Genomic DNA, 21,786 nt, shown 5'->3' with positions numbered 1-21,786 from the left:
AAAGAAATTTGATCAAATAGAAATGATCCAAAATGGATGAATAATAGGCTCAAATATCTTTTAGGGCAGAAGAAAGGAATTTATAGGCGTATCAAAAGAGGCGAGGGTCATCTTACGAATCAGTATATTGACATTAACCCCTTCAGAGTCCAAGGCCCAAATCTGAAGTGGTGCCCCAGTGTCCAAGAATTTTCAAAAAAAAAATTTGTTATTTTTTCTTATGAAATGGTAGAGAATCTTTTTGTGAAGGTAATAAAACAAAAAGTACGAAATTTTATGGAAAATTGACGAAATTATGCTCTCGCGAATTTTGATGTGTCAGCGATATTTACGAATTGGCGATTTTGCCGACTTTGACTCCCATTTTAGGCCAATTACAGTATTACAGTCAACCAAATTCTTAGCTATTTCACTAGTATTACTTCTATTCTATCAATTGAGCACAAGAAATCGCCAAGTCAACTGTTTCAACTACAAAATAAAGTGATCGGAAATTATTAATTTGGCCAATTTAACACAAAGTTCAAAATATTCCAATTTCAAAATGGGGTCCAGAATAAACAATGTAGGTATTCCTGGAATTAAACTAACGTTTCCTCTGTTCATTAGTTACGTTTTGAGGCTTTACAAATAAATTCCATTTTGATTTTTTATTCACACCAAAAAAATAGAAGATTTACTGTTATGCAATACTGTAATAATTGTATAAATATCAACACCATACTTGTGAATGTATATTAGACCCACCAGCTGACGTGTATTAGATGTGTGAGGTTGTTTGTTTACTCTTGAATATCGGCAAAAATTTAACATTTCCGCTACTTTGAGCTCAGTTTCAAGCCATTTCCAGTGCTAAAACCAATCAAAATCATCTCTATTTCTGTAATATGTCTTCCATTCTATCAAATGAGACCAAGAAATCGCAAATACAACTATGAAAAACATACGAAAAAACACTGCAAATTTGCTGTTTTAATCGAAAAATCACGAGTTCAGTTTTTTCTCTCATTATACACAGTGTGCTGCAGGATCTGTTTTATGTGGTGCACACATACCACAGATGTATTCTCTCATATCTAGGCCCAAATGTACCACTCAGTTTATCAGAGTGAGCTGAGCTCATGACGTAGATCTACGGTTTGGACCCTAAACGTAAAGCCGTAGATCTACGGGACGGACCCTGAAAGGGTTAAGAGGGGATAAGAAAAGGTAAACGGGACTATGAAATTAAAGTAGCTAGGGATTCAAAAACCCAAAAAGATTTTTCCAGGTGTATAGAACAAAAGTTAGAGATAAGATAGGTCCCCTTAACCCTTTCAGGGTCGACAGGCCCTCTCAGAAACTTGTTCTCAGGGTCGCCCAACTTTCAAAAAAAATATATATATATATATATATATATATATATATTTTCTTATGAAAAAGACAGAGAATCTTTTTCCGATCATAATGACACCAAAAGTATGAAATTTGATGTAAAGCTTACGGAATTATGCTCTCGCAAAGTTAGCGGTCTCAACGATGTTTACGCATTAGCGATTTTGCCCACTTTGAGCCCTATTTTCGCCAATTCCACTGTACTAGTCGACAAAAATCATGAATATGTCGCTAGAACTCAATTTTTTTCTATCGAATGAGTGCAAGAAACCACCCATTTACCGATTTCAATTATTCAATACAGTGGTCAGAATTTAGCAATTTTGCCAATTTCACACAAATTTCAAAAGATGCCAACTTCCAAATAGATCCAGAATAAACAAGAAAGATATTCCTGGCACTAAAATGACATTTCCTCTGTTCATTAGTCATGTCCCAATGCTCCTCTTACATTCTTTTGCTTTCCACTTTGAATTTTTCTCACAAAAAAAAAAATAGAAGATTTACTGTTATGCAGACTACTGCATTAGTATAAAAAATGGTATAAATAACATCAGTGCACTTGTGAAAGAATATTAGACTCGCCATTTGACGTGTATTGCACGCTTGGCACGATTTGTTTACTCTTGAACTTTGGTAAAAATCGAACATTTCTGCTACTTTGAGCTCAATTCAAGGTACTTTTCATTGTAAAATCAGTCAAAATCATCTCAATTTATGTAATATGTCTTCCATTCTATAGAATAAGACCAGGAAAACTAGAATGCAACTATAAATACCATACAAAAATACAGTGTAAAGTTGCTGTTTTAATCCAAAAACACAGTCAGAGTTTTTTTTTTACTCATTACGCAGTGTGCTGCAGGATTTTTTTTATACTGCGCACACCGACCACAGACCCATTCTTTCATATGTAGGCCTACCAGCTTTCTCTCACTAGATTTGAGGGCGCTAGAATTTAGTCGTACTAGTACGTCAAAAACCCTGGTGCATAAGCCGTACTTGTATGGCCGAAACCCTTAAAGGGTTAAAAATAACTATGGGCATCTTACTGACAAAGAGAATGAAATGTGCTCAATTTTAAATAATTATTTTCTCTCGGTTTTTACACAGGAGGACACTAACAATATCCCAGTAATTAATTTTTACAGTGGGCCGAAGAAGATAAATTATGTAACATCACAGTCACTAGTGAAATGGTTATGAAACAAATAGACCGACTGATGAGCTTTTTTCAAGGGTTCTTAAGGAATGCAAAACTGAACTCTGTGAACCATTAACTAATATTTTTAATTTATCTCTTCAAACAGGTGTAGTGTCTGATACGTGGAAGATGGCTAATGTAATTCCTATTTTTAAAGCAGGGGACAAGTCATTACCATCAAATTACCACCCAATAAGCCTGACCTCAATTGTAGGCAAATTACTAGAGTCATTTATAGCTGAGATTATAAGAAGCCATCTGGATAAGCATAAACTGATTAATGATACTCAGCATGGATTCACGAGAAGCCGTTCTTGTCTAACTAGTTTATTAACTTTATTCAGTAAAGCTTTTGAGGCTGTTGATCATGATAAAGAATTTGATATTATTTACTTAGTTTTAGTAAGGCTTTTGACAGAGTACCGCACCAGAGACTGTTAAAGAAAGTGGCAGCTCGTGGCATTGGGGGAAAAGTGCTCTCATAGATCGAGTCATGGCTCACAGACAGGAAGCAGTGTCCAAAAATGGGGTTAAATCCGAGTGGGGATCTGTAACAAGTGGCGTTCCACAGGGATCAGTCTTGGGCCCGTTGTTGTTTATAATATATATCAATGATCTTGATGAGGGAATTACTAGTGAAATGAGCAAATTCGCTGATGACACAAAGATGGGTAGGATATTTGATTCAAACTTAGATATCAGGGAACTTCGGGAGGATTTAGACAAACTCAATACCTGGTCAGAAAAGTGGCAGATGCAGTTCAATGTAGATAAATGCAAGGTTCTGAAGCTCTGGAGTGTCCATAACCCTAGCACTTATAAGTTAAATAATGTACAACTTAGCCATATGGATTGCGAAAAGGACTTAGGGGTTATGATAAGCAATAACCTTAAACCAAGACAGCAATGCCTAAGTGTACATAATAAGGCAAACAGATTACTGTGATTTATATCAAGAAGTGTAAGCAACAAAAGTTCAGAGGTTATATTACAGCTTTATACATCATTAGTAAGGCCTCGACTAGATTATGCAGCTCAGTTCTGGTCTCCATATTAAAGAATGGACAAATTCGTTATAAAACATTCAGCGTAGAAGGACTAAATTAATACATAGCATTAGAAATCTTCCTTATGAAGAAAGATTGAAAACCCTTAACCCTTTCAGCATCCAAGGCCAAAATCTGAAGGGGTGCCCCAGTGTCCAAGAAATTTTGAGGAGAAAAAAAAATTCTTCTTACAGAATTAAAGATCATTTTTTTGTGAAGGTAATAAAACAAAAAAAAAACAAAAAATTCTGATCAGTATTTACCGAGATACAGCGGTGGGAAGTTGACCCAAAATGACCGGGTGGCGGCAACATCAGCGACTTCCACAAAATCGCATTTTTTTTATTTTACGCTTTTTATACTTTTTTCTTTTCTACTTTTTTCTTTTTCTAGTAACATTTGTGATCTGTGAGACCAATATAATGTATATTGTATAAGTGTACACTCATTGTATTCAACACAATAACTGCACTAATTTATCATTATATTGCTTACAAAACTTGTTCACAAGTTTATTGTAAACAAAACGATGAAAATATTAGTGCAGTTATTGTGTTGAATACAACGGTACCATATACTAGCACATGGTACAATGGTACCATATGGTACAATATGGTACAGTGGCACCATATGATACAATAGTACCATATGTTAGAATATGGTACAATGGCACCATTTGGTACAATTGTACCTTATGATACAATGGTACCATATGGTACTGTTGTATTCAACACAATACACACACTAATATTTTCATCATTATTTTGTTTACAATAATTGTTTACAACAAAAATATGCAAAAATGTTGTATATTAGTAATGTTCTATTATATATAATTACACTCGACATGTTCCTTGAGGTGGATGACAAAGCGCTTTGTCTTGGAAACTGCTCAGTCAGTGACCTGCATCACCACTCACTCAGTCTTGGCTGGTGCCTTGTGGCATCAACATCTCCAACTGACCATATGGTACATGGTATCATATGGTGCAGGACACCATATGGTGCAGAACACCATATGGTGCAGGACACCATATGGTGCAGGACACCATATGGTACAGGACACCATATGGTACAGGACACCATATGGTACAGGACACCATATGGTACAGGACACCATATGGTACAGGACACCATATGGTACAGGACACCATATGGTACAGATACAAGGATCCCTATGGAAGTAAGTCACCCTGACTTTTCTGGGTTATCCTAGGATTTTATACATATGCTGCTGTGTATGATAATCTATGTAACTGTATTTGTGTACACCTGAATAAACTTACTCAAGCACATGTGGCATCGTAAGTTTATTTAGGTGTACACACGAAGTTACATAGATTATCATACATAGCAGCATATGTTTGGAGAACCTATGATAATATAAAAAAAAAGCCACTTATTTCCATTAGGGTCCCTGTACAATGTACTATATAGTACATTGTACCAGGAGGCCTGGTCACAGACCGGGCCGCGGGGGCGTTGACCCCCGGAACTCTCTCCAGGTAAACTCCAGGTAATATGATACCACTATGATATGGCACCATTGTACCATATGGTACCATTGTATCATATGGTACAATGGTACCATATAGTTCAAAACCAAAGAATCCCTCTTCAGATCCACTTCCATCAGTCTTAGAACTAAGTTGTGAAGAGGAGAGTGAGAATTCGCCAGGAGAGTGGGGAGTGAGAGCTTCCTTGCTGCCAGGCATGATGAACAAAGTTACTTTGGCTGCGTTCCCAGAATGCCATGCAGGCATCCAGATTTTTTCTATAGTGCACACACTGACCACCCAGACCCATTCTCTCAGATGTAGGCCTACCAGCCTTCTTGTGCTAAATTTGACGCCGCAAGAATTTTGGCATAGATCTACGGTTTGGGCCCTCAACATAAAGCCGTAGATCTACGGTATGAACCCTCAAAGGGTTAAATTACATTCACTTGTTAGACGAAGAATGAGGGGAGACTTGATCGAAGTGTATAAGTGGAAAATGGGTATTAATAAAGGGGATGTAAATAAGGTCTTGAGGATATCTCTCCAAGAGAGAACCAGCAGTAATGAATTCAAATTAGACAAGTTTAGATTTAGAAAGGATATAGGAAAGTACAGTTAACCCTCGACCAACGATATTAATCTGTTCCTGAGAGCTCAACGAGTCGAAATTATCGTTAGTCGAGTTAATTTTCCCCATAAGAAATAACAGAAATCAAATTAATCCGTGCAAGACACCCCAAAGTATGAAAAAAAAAAAATTACCACATGAAATATTAATTTTAATACACACAAACTGAAGAAGAAATGTACAGTTACATGACACTTACCTTTATTGAAGATCTAGTGATGATTGATGGGATGGGAGGAGGGGAGAGTGTGGATGGTGTTAGTGTTTAGAAGGGGAATCCCCTTCCATTAGGACTTGAGGTGTCAAGTCTGGCTTATGTCCTGGGAGTGCCTTTTCCTCCTGAGTAATGTAGGTCCTGTTTGGCATTTCCTTCCAAAACAGGCCTGTTTCGTCACAATTGAACACTTGTTGGGGTTGGAATTTTACAGCTTCGCCATGCCTTATCACACTGTGTATGACACTACAATTCTTAAATCTCTCAAACCAACCTTTGCTGGCCTTAAATTCACCAATATGAGCACTAGTTCCAGACATTTTTTCCTGTTCACCTGGGTGTTAGTCAACTGTTGTAGGTTGCATCCTGGGGGACAAGATTAAGGACCCCAATGGAAATTCGTTAGACAGTCCTCGACGATGCACCGACTTTCTTGGGTTATCCTGGGTGGCTAACCCTCTGGGGTTAATCATTTCTCGGTAACCGTTTCACGTTAAGCCGCCACACCAACAACACACTCTCCACATCTTTAAGTAATACAGCTGATGGTGGTGCAGCAACAGCTGACTGTGGTGCAGCAACAGCTGACTGTGGTGCAGCAACAGCTGACTGTGGTGCAGCAACAGCTGACTGTGGTGCAGCAACAGCTGACTGTGGTGCAGCAACAGCTGACTGTGGTGCAGCAACAGCTGACTGTGGTGCAGCAACAGCTGACTGGTCCAGCAACAGCTGACCGTGGTGCAGCAGCAGCTGACTGTGGTACGATAGTATTTCTCACCCCTTTTACCACAGGGTTGGCACTAGAAGCTTTCTTGGGGTCCATGGCGACTTATTTTGCAGGTGAAATCACTAAAAACGCTGTGATCGTATGTTTGGATAGAACCGCGGTGGCTGGCTGGCTGGCATGTAAACACTGGCACCCACGGGACAAGTGAGGCGCGCTCAGGCCACAAGTGGACGCATCCGGAACAGAATGAATCGCGTTGGTCGAGTTTTTTAGCACTAGTCGAGGCAAAAATTTTGCGTTAAAATGTATCGCTGGTCGGATTTAACGTTAGTCGATGCCATCGTTGGTCGAGGGTCCACTGTATTGGTTTGGAAATAGGATAGCTGATCAGTGGAACAGTCTACTTAATTGGGTTATTGAGGCTAAAACCATGGGTAGTTTTAAATTTAGGTTGCATAAATACATGAGTGAGAGGGGTTGGATTTGAGTGGGACTTGCATATGAGTGGACAGTTTTTTTTTTTTTTTTTTTTTTAAACAAGTCGGCCGTCTCCCACCGAGGCAGGGTGACCCAAAAAAAGAAAGAAAATCCCCAAAAAGAAAATACTTTCATCATCAGTCAACACTTTCACCTCACTCACACATAATCACTGTTTTTGCAGAGGTGCTCAGAACACAACAGTTTAGAAGCATATACGTACGTATAAAGATACACAACATATCCCTCCAAACTGCTAATATCCCGAAACCCCTCCTTTAGAGTGCAGGCATTGTACTTCTCATTTCCAGGACTCAAGTCTGGCTATATAAAAATAACCGGTTTCCCTGAATCCCTTCACTAAATATTACCCCGCTCACACTCCAACAGATCGTCAGGTCCCAAATACCATTCGTCTCCATTCACTCCTATCTAACACGTTCACGCACGCTTGCTGGAAGTCCAAGCCCCTTGCCGATAAAACCTCCTTTACCCCCTCTCTCCAACCCTTTTGAGGACGACCCCTACCCCGCCTTCCTTCCCCTATAGATTTATATGCTTTCCATGTCATTCTACTTTGATCCATTCTCTCTAAATGACCAAACCACCTCAACAACCCCTCCTCTGCCCTCTGACTAATACTTTTATTAACTCCACACCTTTTCCTAATTTCCACACTCCGAATTTTCTGCATAATATTTACATCACACATTGCCCTTAAACAGGACATCTCCACTGCCTCCAACAGTCTCCTCGCTGCTGCATTTACCACCCAAGCTTCACACCCATATAAGAGTGTTGGTACTACTATACTTTCATACATTCCCTTCTTTGCCTCCATAGATAACGTTTTTTGACTCCACATATACCTCAACGCACCACTCACCTTTTTTCCCTCATCAATTCTATGATTAACCTCATCCTTCATAAAGCCATCCGCCGACACGTCAACTCCCAAGTATCTGAAAACATTCACTTCTTCCATACTCCTCCTCCCCAATTTGATATCCAATTTTTCTTTATCTAAATCATTTGACACCCTCATCACCTTACTCTTTTCTATGTTCACTTTCAACTTTCTACCTTTACACACATTCCCAAACTCATCCACTAACCTTTGCAATTTTTCTTTAGAATCTCCCATAAGCACAGTATCATCAGCAAAAAGTAACTGTGTCAATTCCCATTTTGAATTTTATTCCCCAAAATTTAATCCCACCCCTCTCCCGAACACCCTAGCATTTACTTCCTTTACAACCCCATCTATAAATATATTAAACAACCACGGTGACATTACACATCCCTGTCTAAGACCTACTTTTACCGGGAAGTAGTCTCCCTCTCTTCTACACACCCTAACCTGAGCCTCACTATCCTCATAAAAACTCTTTACAGCATTTAATAACTTACCACCTATTCCATATACTTGCAACATCTGCCACATTGCTCCTCTATCCACTCTATCATATGCCTTTTCTAAATCCATAAATGCAATAAAAACTTCCCTACCTTTATCTAAATACTGTTCACATATATGCTTCAATGTAAACCACTTGATCTACACATCCCCTACCCACTCTGAAACCTCCTTGCTCATCCGCAATCCTACATTCTGTCTTACCTCTAATTCTTTCAATTACAGTGGACCCCCGCTTAACGATCACCTCCAAATGCGACCAATTATGTAAGTGTATTTATGTAAGTGCTTTTGTACGTGTATGTTTGGGGGTCTGAAATGGACTAATCTATTTCACAATATTCCTTATGGGAAAAAATTCGGTCAGTACTGGCACCTGAACATACTACTGGAATGAAAAAAGTTCGTTAACCGGGGGTCCACTGTATAACCCTACCGTACACTTTTCCTGGTATACTCGGTAAACTTAATCCTCTATATTTTTTACAATCTCTTTTGTCCCCCTTCCCTTTATATAAAGGGACTATACATGCTCTCCACCAATCCCTAGGTACCTTCCCCTCTTTCATACATTTATTAAACAAAAGTACCAACCACTCCAACACTATCCCCCCCTGCTTTTAACATTTCTGTCATGATCCCATCAGTTCCAGCTGCTTTACCTCCTTTCATTCTACGTAATGCCTCACGTACCTCCCCCACACTTATATTCTGCTCTTCTTCACTCCTAAAAGATGGTATACCTCCCTGACCAGTGCATGAAATTACCGCCTCCCTTTCTTCCTCAACATTTAAAAGTTCCTCAAAATATTCTTGCCATCTACCTAATACCTCCATCTCCCCATCTACTAACTCCCCTACTCTGTTTTTAACTGACAAATCCATACGTTCCCTAGGCTTTCTTAACTTGTTTAACTCACTCCAAATTTTTTTCTTATTTTCATTAAAATTTCTTGGCAGTGCCTCTCCCACTCTATCATCTGCTCTCCTTTTGCACTCTCTCACCACTCTCTTCACCTTCATTTTACTCTCCATATACTCTGCTCTTCTTATAACACTTCTGCTTTGTAAAAACCTCTCATAAGCTAACTTTTTCTCTTTTATCACACCCTTTACTTCATCATTCCACCAATCACTCCTCTTTCCTCCTGCCCCCACCCTCCTATAATCACAAACTTCTGCCCCACATTCTAGTACTGCATTTTTAAAACTATTCCAACCCTCTTCAACCCCCCCCCCCACTACTCATCTTTGCACTAGCCCACCTTTCTGCCAATAGTCGCTTATATCTCACTCGAACTTCCTCCTCAGTTTATACACTTTAACCTCTCTCTTACCTGTTGTTGTCACCTTCTGCTTGTCCCATCTACCTCTTACTCTAACTGTAGCTACAACTAAATAATGGTCCGATATATCAGTTGCCCCTCTATAAACATTTACATCCTGGAGCCTACCCATCAACCTTTTATCCCCAATATATAATCTAACAAACTACTTTCATTACGTGCTACATCATACCTTGTATTTATTTATCCTCTTTTTCATAAAATATGTATTACTCATTACCAAATTTCTTTCTACACATAGCTCAATTAAAGGCTTCCCATTTACATTTACCCCTGGCACCCCAAATTTACCTACTACTCCCTCCATAACATTTTTACCCACTTTAGCATTGAAATCCCCAACCACAAGTACTCTCACACTTGGTTTAAAACTCCCCACGCATTCACTCAACATTTCACAAAATCTCTCTCTCTTGTCTACACTTCTCTCTTCTCCAGGCGCATATACGCTTACTATAACCCACTTTTCACATCCAACCTTAATTTTACTCCACATAATCCTTGAATTAATACATTTATAGTCCCTCTTTTCCTGCCATAGCTTATCCTTCAACATTGTTGCTACTCCTTCTTTAGCTCTAACTCTATTTGAAACCCCTGACCTAATCCCATTTATTCCTCTCCACTGAAACTCTCCCACCCCTTCAGCTTTGTTTCACTTAAAGCCAGGACATCCAGCTTCTTCTCATTCATAACATCCACAATCATCTCTTTCTTATCATTTGCACAACATCCACGCACATTCAGACTTCCCACTTTGACAATTTTCTTCATCTTATTCTTTTTAGTAACCTTTACAGGAAAAGGGGTTACTAGCCCATTGTTCCCGGCATTTAAGTTGACTTTTACAACACACATGGCTTACGGAGGAAAGATTCTTATTTCACTTCCCCAAGGATATAAAAGGAAAAGTAATAAGACCAAGAACTATTAAGATAAAATCAAAGAAAACTCAGGTGAGTGTGTATAAATAAACGTGTACATGTATGTGTAGTGTGACCTAAGTGTAAGTAAAAGTTGCAAGACATACCTGTAATCTTGCATATTTATGAGACAGACAAAAGACACCAGCAATCCTACCATCATGTAAAACAATTACAGGCTTTCGTTTCACACTCACTTGGCAGGATGGTAGTACCTCCCTGGGCGGTTGCTGTCTACCAACCTACCACCATCAAAGACTGCAAGAAAAGAGCTCTTCAGATCATTAATTCTCCACGCACCAACACCACTCCTAACAAAGTTATTCTTCCCAACAGCCAGGTTGCACTGAATGTTTCTAAAGTACTCTCACAAGCTAACACCAGAGTCGCCATCGCTTCCAGCACTTCAATAAAGGATCTGACCAGGACAAAATCAAAGCACCACGCACCAGTCAATGCACGAGTTTACACTATACCCTGTGGAGGCTGCGACAAGATTTATGTAGGTAAAACAGCAAGAAACCTCGACACCCACCTCAATGAACACATTTACGCATGTAGGAACGATAACTTTAACAACGCCTGTGTACAACACCGAAATTCCTCCAATTATCTCATGAAATTCAGGGACGCCCAATTAGTGATCAAAGAAATTAATTTCCGTAGACGCAAGTGCCTCGAGTCAGCACTAATCGCTGTTTCGAATACAATCAAACAAAACAAAGGCAGCTTCACCATCTCTGAAGTCTTAGCAAGAATCCTCCTGAAAACAGTAAACCCTGCCATCACATAGTCTCTCCTGTTAATACTACACAAAGCACATTACAGAGAGTGAACACTGAAACAGGCCTCCTCCATCCAGTCTATATTTGTCTAACCTATTTTTATGTTACCCAAGTAATAGCTTTTATATCCTTTTACTCATGTACGAGTTAATTGCTCTACCCTATTGTATTACTACTACTACAACTTATGTCACTACTACTACTACCACCACTAGTATTGCACCTCACTCTGAGCCTATATATACCCTCTGTGTCCATATTCTGTTTTTAACGGCTTGACAAAGCTCCTGGAGAGCGAAACATTGCCACAATAAAATGTCACATTAGTTGCACTTGCGTCCTTTTACTTTACATAGTCGATAATTCTACCAACATTATTACAAAATATAAATCGTTGCATTAAAACAGGTATAAAAATAGATGGATCAGTAACAGAATCTGTTTGGGTAGAGTTTGTAGGTGGTCAAGAAAAACTAATTCTAGGTGTAATATGCCAACCTCCAGGCTTGGATCACGATAGCGGGCGACTTCTTTGGGACGAAATTGTTAGGGCTTTTAGACACAATAACTTAGTGATAGTAGGGGATTTTAACTTTAGTCAAATTGACTGGGCTTCTTTGACTAGTAATCGGGAGTCCAGTGACTTTATGGAAGTAGTTCAGGACTGTTTTCCGAAGCAGTATGTAACAGAGCCTACCAGAGGTAATAATTTGCTCGACCTAGTTTTGTCAAATAAGGAAACACTCGTAAATAATCTGGAGATCGCTGAAGAGTTTGGTGCTAGTGATCACAAATCCATCACTTTTAGCATTAGCTGGGAATATGAGAACAATGATAATATGGTAAAAGTCGCCGATTTTCGTTCTGCTGATTATAATGGACTTAGGGAACACCTGTCTAATCTGGATTGGGGTAATCTAGCTAATAATTTTACTGATGATCATACTTACGATCACAAAGGGATCTGTGATTATGAATTTTTTCTTAATGTACAACGAGCTCAGAGCATATATATTCCCCAAAGAGATAATAGGTCACATAATAATGACCCCAAATGGGTTAACAGGAGGCTAAAACATTTACTAGGAGAGAAAAAGGGAATTTATAGGCACATCAAAAGAGGAGAGATTAACCTTACTGACCAATATGTTCAGTTAAAAAGAGAAGTAAAAAGGGGGAATAGGAAAGCTAAACCTGACTATGAAATTAAAGTTGCTAATGAATCAAAGACTAATCCAAAAGCATTCTTTCAAGTATACAGGACAAAGGTGAGGGAAAAGTAGGACCCCTGAAAATTGGGAATGGACAGCTGACGGAGAACAAACTAGAAATGGACGTTAATGAGATTCCAGAAATTAACTATTATTCAGTTCCTGAAGAATTCAAATTAACGAATACAACTGTCATGAGGGACATGGTTATCAAACAGATAGATAAACTGAAACAAAAGTCCCCGGGACCCAATGAGTTGTTTTCCAGGGTACTTAAAGAATGCATAGGCATCCATCTTAACAGGTGTTGTGCCAGAGATGTGGGAGATGGCTAATGTAGTTCCTATATTCAAATCAGGGGATAGGTCCATTTCATCAAATTACCGTCCAATAAGCCTGACGTCTATAGTAGGCAAATTGTTGGAATTGATTATAGCTGATATTATTAGAAGTCATCATGAAGAGCATAATTTGATTAATGAATCAAATTATGCTCTTCATGAGAGGTCGTTCCTGCCTGACAAATTCACTGACATTCTTCAATAAAACATTTGAGGCAGTAGACAGTAATAAAGGATATGATACTGTTTATCTGGATTTCAGTAAAGCATTCGATAGAGTACCTCACAAGAGACTTTAAAAAAAGGTGGCAGCTCATAGTATAGGAGGAAAAGTTCTAGCATGCATAGAGGCATGGCTTACCAATAGAAAGCAGAGAGTTTCCATTAATGGAGTCAAATCTGAATGGGGATTAGTCACTAGTGGCATCCCACAAGGATCACTTTTAGGCCCTCTTTTGTTCGTAATTTACATTAATGACCATGATGAAGTAATTACAAGCGACATGAGCAAATTTGCTGCTGATACAAAAATAGGCCATATGATTCATTCTGAGGAAGATATCAATGAGCTCGAGGAGGATTTGGACAAATTAACGTCTTGATCTGAAAAAATGGCAGATGAAGTTCAATGTGAATAAATGCAAGGTACTAGTCCTTGGTAATGAAAATAACCCTTGAAGATATAAACTAGGTGAAGTAGAGCTTGATCATAAAGTATGTAAAAAAGACTTGGGAGTCATGGCAAGCAGAAATCTAAAGCCAAGATAGCAGTGCCTCAGTGTGCAGAATAAGGCTAATAGATTACTTTCATTTATTTCAAGAAGTGTAAGTAACAGAAGTCCAAAAGTTATTTTACAGCTCTATACATCACTGGTGAGGCCTCACTTGGATTATGCCGCTCAGTTTTGGTCTCCTTACTACAGGATGGATATAGATTCATTAGAGAACATACAAAGAAGAATGACTAAAGTGATTTACTGTACAAGGAATCTCCCGTAAGAAGATAGACAGAGCCTTGAATCTCCATTCTCTGGAGAGATGTAGAATGAGGGGAGATATCATTGATGTGTATAAGTGGATGATGGGCATAAACAAAGGTGATATTAATAAAGTACTGAGGATGTCGAACCAGGAAAGATCCAGAAATGTATTTAAGTTAGATAAAAATGCAGTATTAGAATGTGGGGCAGAAGTTTGTGGTTATAGGAGGGTGGGGGCAGGAGGAAAGAGGAGTGATTGGTGGAATGATGAAGTAAAGGGTGTGATAAAAGAGAAAAAGGTAGCTTATGAGAGGTTTTTACAAAGCAGAAGTGTTATAAGAAGAGCAGAGTATATGGAGAGTAAAAGAAAGGTAAAGAGAGTGGTGAGAGAGTGCAAAAGGAGAGCAGATGATAGAGTGGGAGAGGCACTGTCAAGAAATTTTAATGAAAATAAGAAAAAATTTTGGAGTTAAACAAGTTTAGAAAGCCTAGGGAAAATATGGATTTGTCAGTTAAAAACAGAGTAGGGGAGTTAGTAGATGGGGAGATGGAGGTATTAGGTAGATGGCGAGAATATTTTGAGGAACTTTTAAATGTTAAGGAAGAAACAGAGGCAGTAATTTCATGCACTGGTCAGGGAGGTATACCATCTTTTAGGAGTGAAGAAGAGCAGAATGTAAGTGTGGGGGAGGTACGTGAGGCATTACGTAAAATGAAAGGGGGTAAAGCAGCTGGAACTGATGGGATCATGACAGAAATGTTAAAAGCAGGGGGGGATATAGTGTTGGAGTGGTTGGTACTTCCGTTTAATAAATGTATGAAAGAGGGGAAGGTACCTAGGGATTGGCGGAGAGCATGTATAGTCCCTTTATATAAAGGGAAAGGGGACAAAAGAGACTGTAAAAATTATAGAGGAATAAGCTTACTGAGTATACCAGGAAAAGTGTACGGTAGGGTTATAATTGAAAGAATTAGAGGTAAGACAGAATGGAGGATTGCGGATGAGCAAGGAGGTTTCAGAGTGGGTAGGGGATGTGTAGATCAAGTGTTTACATTGAAGCATATATGTGAACAGTATTTAGATAAAGGTAGGGAAGTTTTTATTGCATTTATGGATTTAGAAAAGGCATATGATAGAGTGGATAGAGGAGCAATGTGGCAGATGTTGCAAGTATATGGAATAGGTGGTAAGTTATTAAATGCTGTAAAGAGTTTTTATGAGGATAGTGAGGCTCAGGTTAGGGTGTGTAGAAGAGAGGGAGACTACTTCCCGGTAAAAGTAGGTCTTAGACAGGGATGTGTAATGTCACCGTGGTTGTTTAATATATTTATAGATGGGGTTGTAAAGGAAGTAAATGCTAGGGTGTTCGGGAGAGGGGTGGGATTAAATTTTGGGGAATCAAATTCAAAATGGGAATTGACACAGTTACTTTTTGCTGATGATACTGTGCTTATGGGAGATTCTAAAGAAAAATTGCAAAGGTTAGTGGATGAGTTTGGGAATGTGTGTAAAGGTAGAAAGTTGAAAGTGAACATAGAAAAGAGTAAGGTGATGAGGGTGTCAAATGATTTAGATAAAGAAAAATTGGATATCAAATTGGGGAGGAGGAGTATGGAAGAAGTGAATGTTTTCAGATACTTGGGAGTTGACGTGTCGGCGGATGGATTTATGAAGGATGAGGTTAATCATAGAATTGATGAGGGAAAAAAGGTGAGTGGTGCGTTGAGGTATATGTGGAGTCAAAAAACGTTATCTATGGAGGCAAAGAAGGGAATGTATGAAAGTATAGTAGTACCAACACTCTTATATGGGTGTGAAGCTTGGGTGGTAAATGCAGCAGCGAGGAGACGGTTGGAGGCAGTGGAGATGTCCTGTTTAAGGGCAATGTGTGGTGTAAATATTATGCAGAAAATTCGGAGTGTGGAAATTAGGAGAAGGTGTGGAGTTAATAAAAGTATTAGTCAGAGGGCAGAAGAGGGGTAGTTGAGGTGGTTTGGTCATTTAGAGAGAATGGATCAAAGTAGAATGACATGGAAAGTATATAAATCTATAGGGGAAGGAAGGCGGGGTAGGGGTCGTCCTCGAAAGGGTTGGAGAGAGGGGGTAAAGGAGGTTTTATCGGCAAGGGGCTTGGACTTCCAGCAAGCATGCGTGAGCGTGTTAGATAGGAGTGAATGGAGACGAATGGTACTTGGGACCTGACGATCTGTTGGAGTGTGAGCAGGGTAATATTTAGTGAAGGGATTCAGGGAAACCGGTTATGTATTTTCATATAGTCGGACTTGAGTCCTGGAAATGGGAAGTAGAATGCCTGCACTTTAAAGGAGGGGTTTGGGATATTGGCAGTTTGGAGGGATATTTTGTGTGTCTTTATATGTGTATGCTTCTGGACTGTTGTATTCTGAGCACCTCTGCAAAAACAGTGATAATGTGCGAGTGTGGTGAAAGTGTTGAATGATGATGAAAGTATTTTCTTTTTGGGGATTTTCTTTCTTTTTTTTTTTTGGGGTCACCCTGCCTCAGTGGGAAACGGCCGACTTGTTGAAAAAAAAAAAAAATTTAGATTTAGAAAGGACATAGGTAAGTACTGGTTTTTGAACAGAGTAGTGGATGCGTGGAATGGTCTTCCGAGTAGGGTGATCGAGGCTAAGACCTTGGGTAGAGATTGGACAAATATACGAGTGGGAGGGACTGGGTTTGATTGGAGTCGTGGGTGTGGGAGTTAATTCTCGAGTAGTTTTGGGTAGGGGTGGTTTTGATAAGGACCTGCCTTGTATGGGCCAGTAGGCCTTCTGCAGTGTTCCTCCATTCTTATGTTCAAAGCTTATTGCTTGGGTAGAGTTGATTCTGTTAGTGGGTCAAATTTGAGAAGGACCTGCCTAGCATGGGCCAACAGGCCTATTGCAGTGCTCTTCATTTCTTACAAGTGAGAGGGGTTGAATGTGAGTGGGACTTGCACTCGTACGAGTAAATAGAATTATCAAAGCTTATTGCTTGGGTAGCAATGAAAATTGAGTTGGGCAAATATTCTGTTAATGGGATGGATTGTGAAGGACCTGCCTAGTATAGGCCAACAGGCCTGCTGCAGTGTTCCTCCTTTCTTATGCTCTTATGCCACAACTGGCAGCACTGAAGTTATGTAGAGATGACCGACGCTCCACACTCCACGAAAAAACTTTGGTGTTCGGAACTTTTCGAATTTCAGATAAAGGGATGGGGACTGTACCTCATTACTATAAATTTACCTAGTATGCAAATAGATATATTAAAATGTACTGCTTCATAACCTGTGTCAATTAACACTGACTGTCGTAACCCCAAATCCTGAGGGGTCTCCTGGTGTCGCAAAATTAAAAAAAATTCTTATGAAATGGTAGAGAATCTTTTCCAGATTGTAATGACACCAAAAGAACAAAATTTGATGGAAAACTGATAGAATTACACTCTCATGAAGTAAACGACCTTGGCAATATTGACGAATCGGCGATTTCACCCACTTTGAGCCCTATTTTTGGCTAATTCCATTGTTCCAGTCGACCAAACTCATAACTATTTGTTTAGAACTCCATTTTTTCTATCGATTAAGTACAAAAAACTGACCATTTACCAATTTCAACTACCCAATAACGTGGTCAGAAATTGGCAATTTGGTCAATTTCATGAAAATTAAAAAATATGACAATTTCAAATTAGGGTCCAGAATGAACAATGCAGACATTCCTGGCTCTAAAATAACATTTTCTTTGTTATTCAGTCATGTCTCCAGGCCCCCCTGATATTACTCTTGCTTTCTATTTTGAATTTTTATTCAAACAAAAAATAAAAGATTTACTGTTATGCAGACTACTGCAATATTGTAATAATTGTATAAATAATGTCAACCCATTCATGACTGCATATTAGAATGGCTAGTTGGACATTTATTGGAAAATGACATCATTTGTTTACTTTTGAACATCGGTAAAAATCAAGCATTTCCCCTACTTTGAACTCCATTTCCAGGTTCTTTTCATAGTAAAACCAATCAAAATCACCTCTATTTCTATAATATGTTTTCCATTCTATCAAATGAGACCAAGAAAACGAGAATACAACCATAAATACTATATGAAAATAGACCACAAAGTTGGCATTTTAATTAAAAAAAATGGTCGGAGTTTTTTTTTCTCATTATGCACTGCGTGCTGCAGGATTTTTTTTATATGTTGCACACTGACCACATAGACCCATTCTCTCACATGTGGGCCTACCAGCTTTCTCCTGCTTGATTTGAAGCCGCTAGAATTTATGAGTATATATACGTCAAAAACGGTGGCTCCTAAGACGTATATACACGACCAAAACAGTCAAAGGGCTAAGAGTAAGAATTAGGATTAGTCTGCCCAAAATACCTAGGCATGCTAGAGGCCATCCTTGTAATCAACATTTTAAAATGTGTAAACCACACATTGTAAGCTTTGCAAGGAAAAACTATTATTATTATTATTATTATTATTATTGAAAGATGAGGTGAATCATAGAATTGATGAGGGGAAACGGGTGAGTGGTGCACTTAGGAGTCTGTGGAGACAAAGAACTTTGTCCTTGGAGGCAAAGAGGTGAATGTATGAGAGTATAGTTTTACCAACGCTCTTATATGGGTGTGAAGCATGGGTGATGACTATTGCAGCGAGGAGAAGGCTGGAGGCAGTGGAGATGTCATGTCTGAGTGCAATGTGTGGTGTGAATATAATGCAGAGAACTCGTAGTTTGGAAGTTAGGAGGAGGTGCGGGATTACCAAAACTGTTGTCCAGAGGGCTGAGGAAGGGTTGTTGAAGTGGTTCAGACATGTAGAAAGAATGGAGCGAAACAGAGTGACTTCAAGAGTGTATCAGTCTGTAGTGGAAGGAAGGCGGGGTAGGGGTCGGCCTAGGAAAGGTTGGAGGGAGGGGGTAAAGGAGGTTTTGTGTGCAAGGGGCTTGGACTTCCAGCAGGCATGCGTGAGCATGTTTGATAGGAGTGAATGGAGACAAATGGTTTTTAATACTTGACATGCTGTTGGAGTGTGAGCAAAGTAACATTTATGAAGGGGTTCAGGGAAACCAGCAGGCCGGACATGAGTCCTGGAGATGGGAAGTACAGTGCCTGCACTCTGAAGGAGGGGTGTTAATGTTGCAGTTTAAAAACTGTAGTGTAAAGTACCCTTCTGGCAAGGCAGTGATGGAGTGAATGATGGTGAAAGTTTTTCTTTTTCGGGCCACCCTGCCTTGGTGGGAATCGGCCAGTGTGATAATAAAAAAAAAATTATTATTATTATTATTAAAATAAAAAATAGAGTTAAAAGAGACCTAGTAGTTAAGAATGAAACATCCATATATAGTTAATCCCAATAACAGTACAAATGTAGAGTATTTAGACACATATGCAACATCTGGGTATCTTTATTGTAGAGGTTTCACCATCCAGTGGCTTCATCCATACAAATTCTAGTACATAATTTGAAGACAGTAGAACTATATGCAGAAGATGAGGTAATCAGCCCCTCAGCCTTGGAGTTGGTGTGGAGAGCACTGTGGTCGTGGAGATTCTGGAGCAAAGGCAAGGAGGTCAGCGTTTATATACTAACGCCAGGTGGAAAGGGACATGTAGCAGACGAGGGCATAGTCACTGGTAGGCGGGATTCCCCAGTGGAAGTAGGTCAGACCCAAAGAGATGGGTTAATTGTATTAGTAGGTTATGTACATGTCCTCAGAATGAAGATTCCATGATGTAATAATGTTGGTAGAATTACCGACAATATGTAAAGTAAAAGGACAAGTGCAACTAATGTGACATTTTTATTGTGGCAAAGTTTCGCTCTCCAGGAGTTTTGTCAAGCCATTACAAACAGTACATAGACACAGAAGGTATATATAGGCTCAGAGTGAGGTGCAATACTAGTGGTAGTAATAGTAGTAGTGATATAAGTTGTAGTAGTAGTAGTAATACAATATGGCAGAACAATTAACTTGCATATACGAGTAAAAGGCTTGACAAGTAAGTAATGGTTTGACAAAGCTCCTGGAGAGCGAAATGTTGCCACAATAAAAATGTCACATTAGTTGCACTTGTGTCCTTTTACTTTACAAGATTCCATGATGTTGCAGTGTCTGACAAGTTGTACAAGAATGGTATGCAATAACAACAAGATGATATTTAGACACATGTGCAACATCTGGGTATCTTTATTGTAGATGTTTTGCCATCCAGTGGCTTTATCAATACAAATTCTCCATGACCACGGTGCTCTCCACACCAACTCCAAGGCTGAGGAACTGATTACCTCATCTTCTGTATATAGTTCTTCTGTCTTCAAATTATGTCCTAGAATTTGTATTGATAAAGCCACTGGATGGCTAAACGTCAACAATAAAGATACCCAGATGTTGCATGTGTCTAAATATCATCTTATCGGTATTGCATACCATTCTTGTAAAAATGTAGAGTATTTTATTTTTTAAGGCCATAAGAGGAATGGTAAGAATGGGAAGGGAATGGGAAGGAAAAGGACTGGGGCAGGATAGAGCAATGAAAAAAAAGAAATAGAATGAGGGTACACAAGAGGGGTGAGGAACATGCCTGACCACTGAGTTTTAAAAAATGCCTAGATAGATGTCTTCTTTACATTATTTAAAGATTATAGCTCATGGTACTACACTTACTATTCTGTTTTCACCATATATTTCTTGCAGCTTCTTTGCAACCTCAAGTGTACCATCAGGAGAACCATCGTCAATTACTATTATCTCGTAGTCAAAAGAACTGTAAAAAGAAAACATTACAGACAAAGGGGTATAACTAGAAAATATTAGACAATGAAAAATTACTGTAAAACTGTACATAACACACACACACACACACACACACACACACACACACACACACACACACACCAAACGTTGAAAGACTTTTAAGCACAGTAAGAAAATATTCAGAAGTATCACAACTAATACACATTAATTAAAAAGCAACATTTGTATTATACTGTAAAATTCGTAATCTTAGTCCTACTTAATAGTCTATATCTAGTTCTTAAGTAACATTTAAGCCTTATGATTATTTTGCCTGAAATGCAATGCATAGCTAGTGGCTTTCTTTTGTGGTTACCAATGTTTTTACATTATTTGCACCACAAATAAATGAAAAAAAATTGTACTGTAGTGTACAGTGGAACCTCGACTTATGAGCTTAATCCATTCCGTGACCTAGCTCGTAACTCAATTTGCTCATATATCAAATCCATTTTCCTCATAATTATTAAATGAAATTCCATTAATCCATTCCAGCGGAATTCCTGCTCTTGAGAGGCAGGACAAAATGCTTCAATATGACGCTAATATCAACTCTACGGCTTATTTATCTATCATAATTCATCTAATATGACACAGTAAACAATATAAATAACATGGAAACATGATATATATACTCTAGAATGAATAAAATGTCATTATGTGACTAGTGGTAGCGGCAGCGGCCATTCCCGTTCCCGCTGACTATATCTTCCCATGCTCTTATTATAAGAGAAAACAGAGTGTTTGTGAGGCTAACTGCACTAGATCACTAGTTTCATAAGGAAAACACTGAAACCATGTAT

General features: G+C 38.9%; 1 protein-coding gene across 1 annotated transcript in view; it reads right to left on the bottom strand.

Annotated features, from left to right (window-relative positions):
* Nucleotides 1-21,786, bottom strand: part of Dpm1 (Dolichyl-phosphate mannosyltransferase subunit 1) — a 135,498-nt gene that overhangs the window by 75,948 nt on the left and 37,764 nt on the right. Inside the window, exon 2 of the mRNA XM_053782691.2 lies at nucleotides 20,855-20,954. Coding sequence (XP_053638666.1) covers nucleotides 20,855-20,954 — 100 coding nt within the window. The remainder of the gene's footprint in view (nucleotides 1-20,854; nucleotides 20,955-21,786) is intronic.

This window comes from Cherax quadricarinatus, chromosome 6 (assembly GCF_038502225.1).
Source record: "Cherax quadricarinatus isolate ZL_2023a chromosome 6, ASM3850222v1, whole genome shotgun sequence".
Taxonomy (NCBI): domain Eukaryota; kingdom Metazoa; phylum Arthropoda; class Malacostraca; order Decapoda; family Parastacidae; genus Cherax; species Cherax quadricarinatus.
The sequence above is the reverse complement of the archived record's forward strand: the minus strand, read 5'-3'. Positions and strand labels throughout refer to the sequence as shown.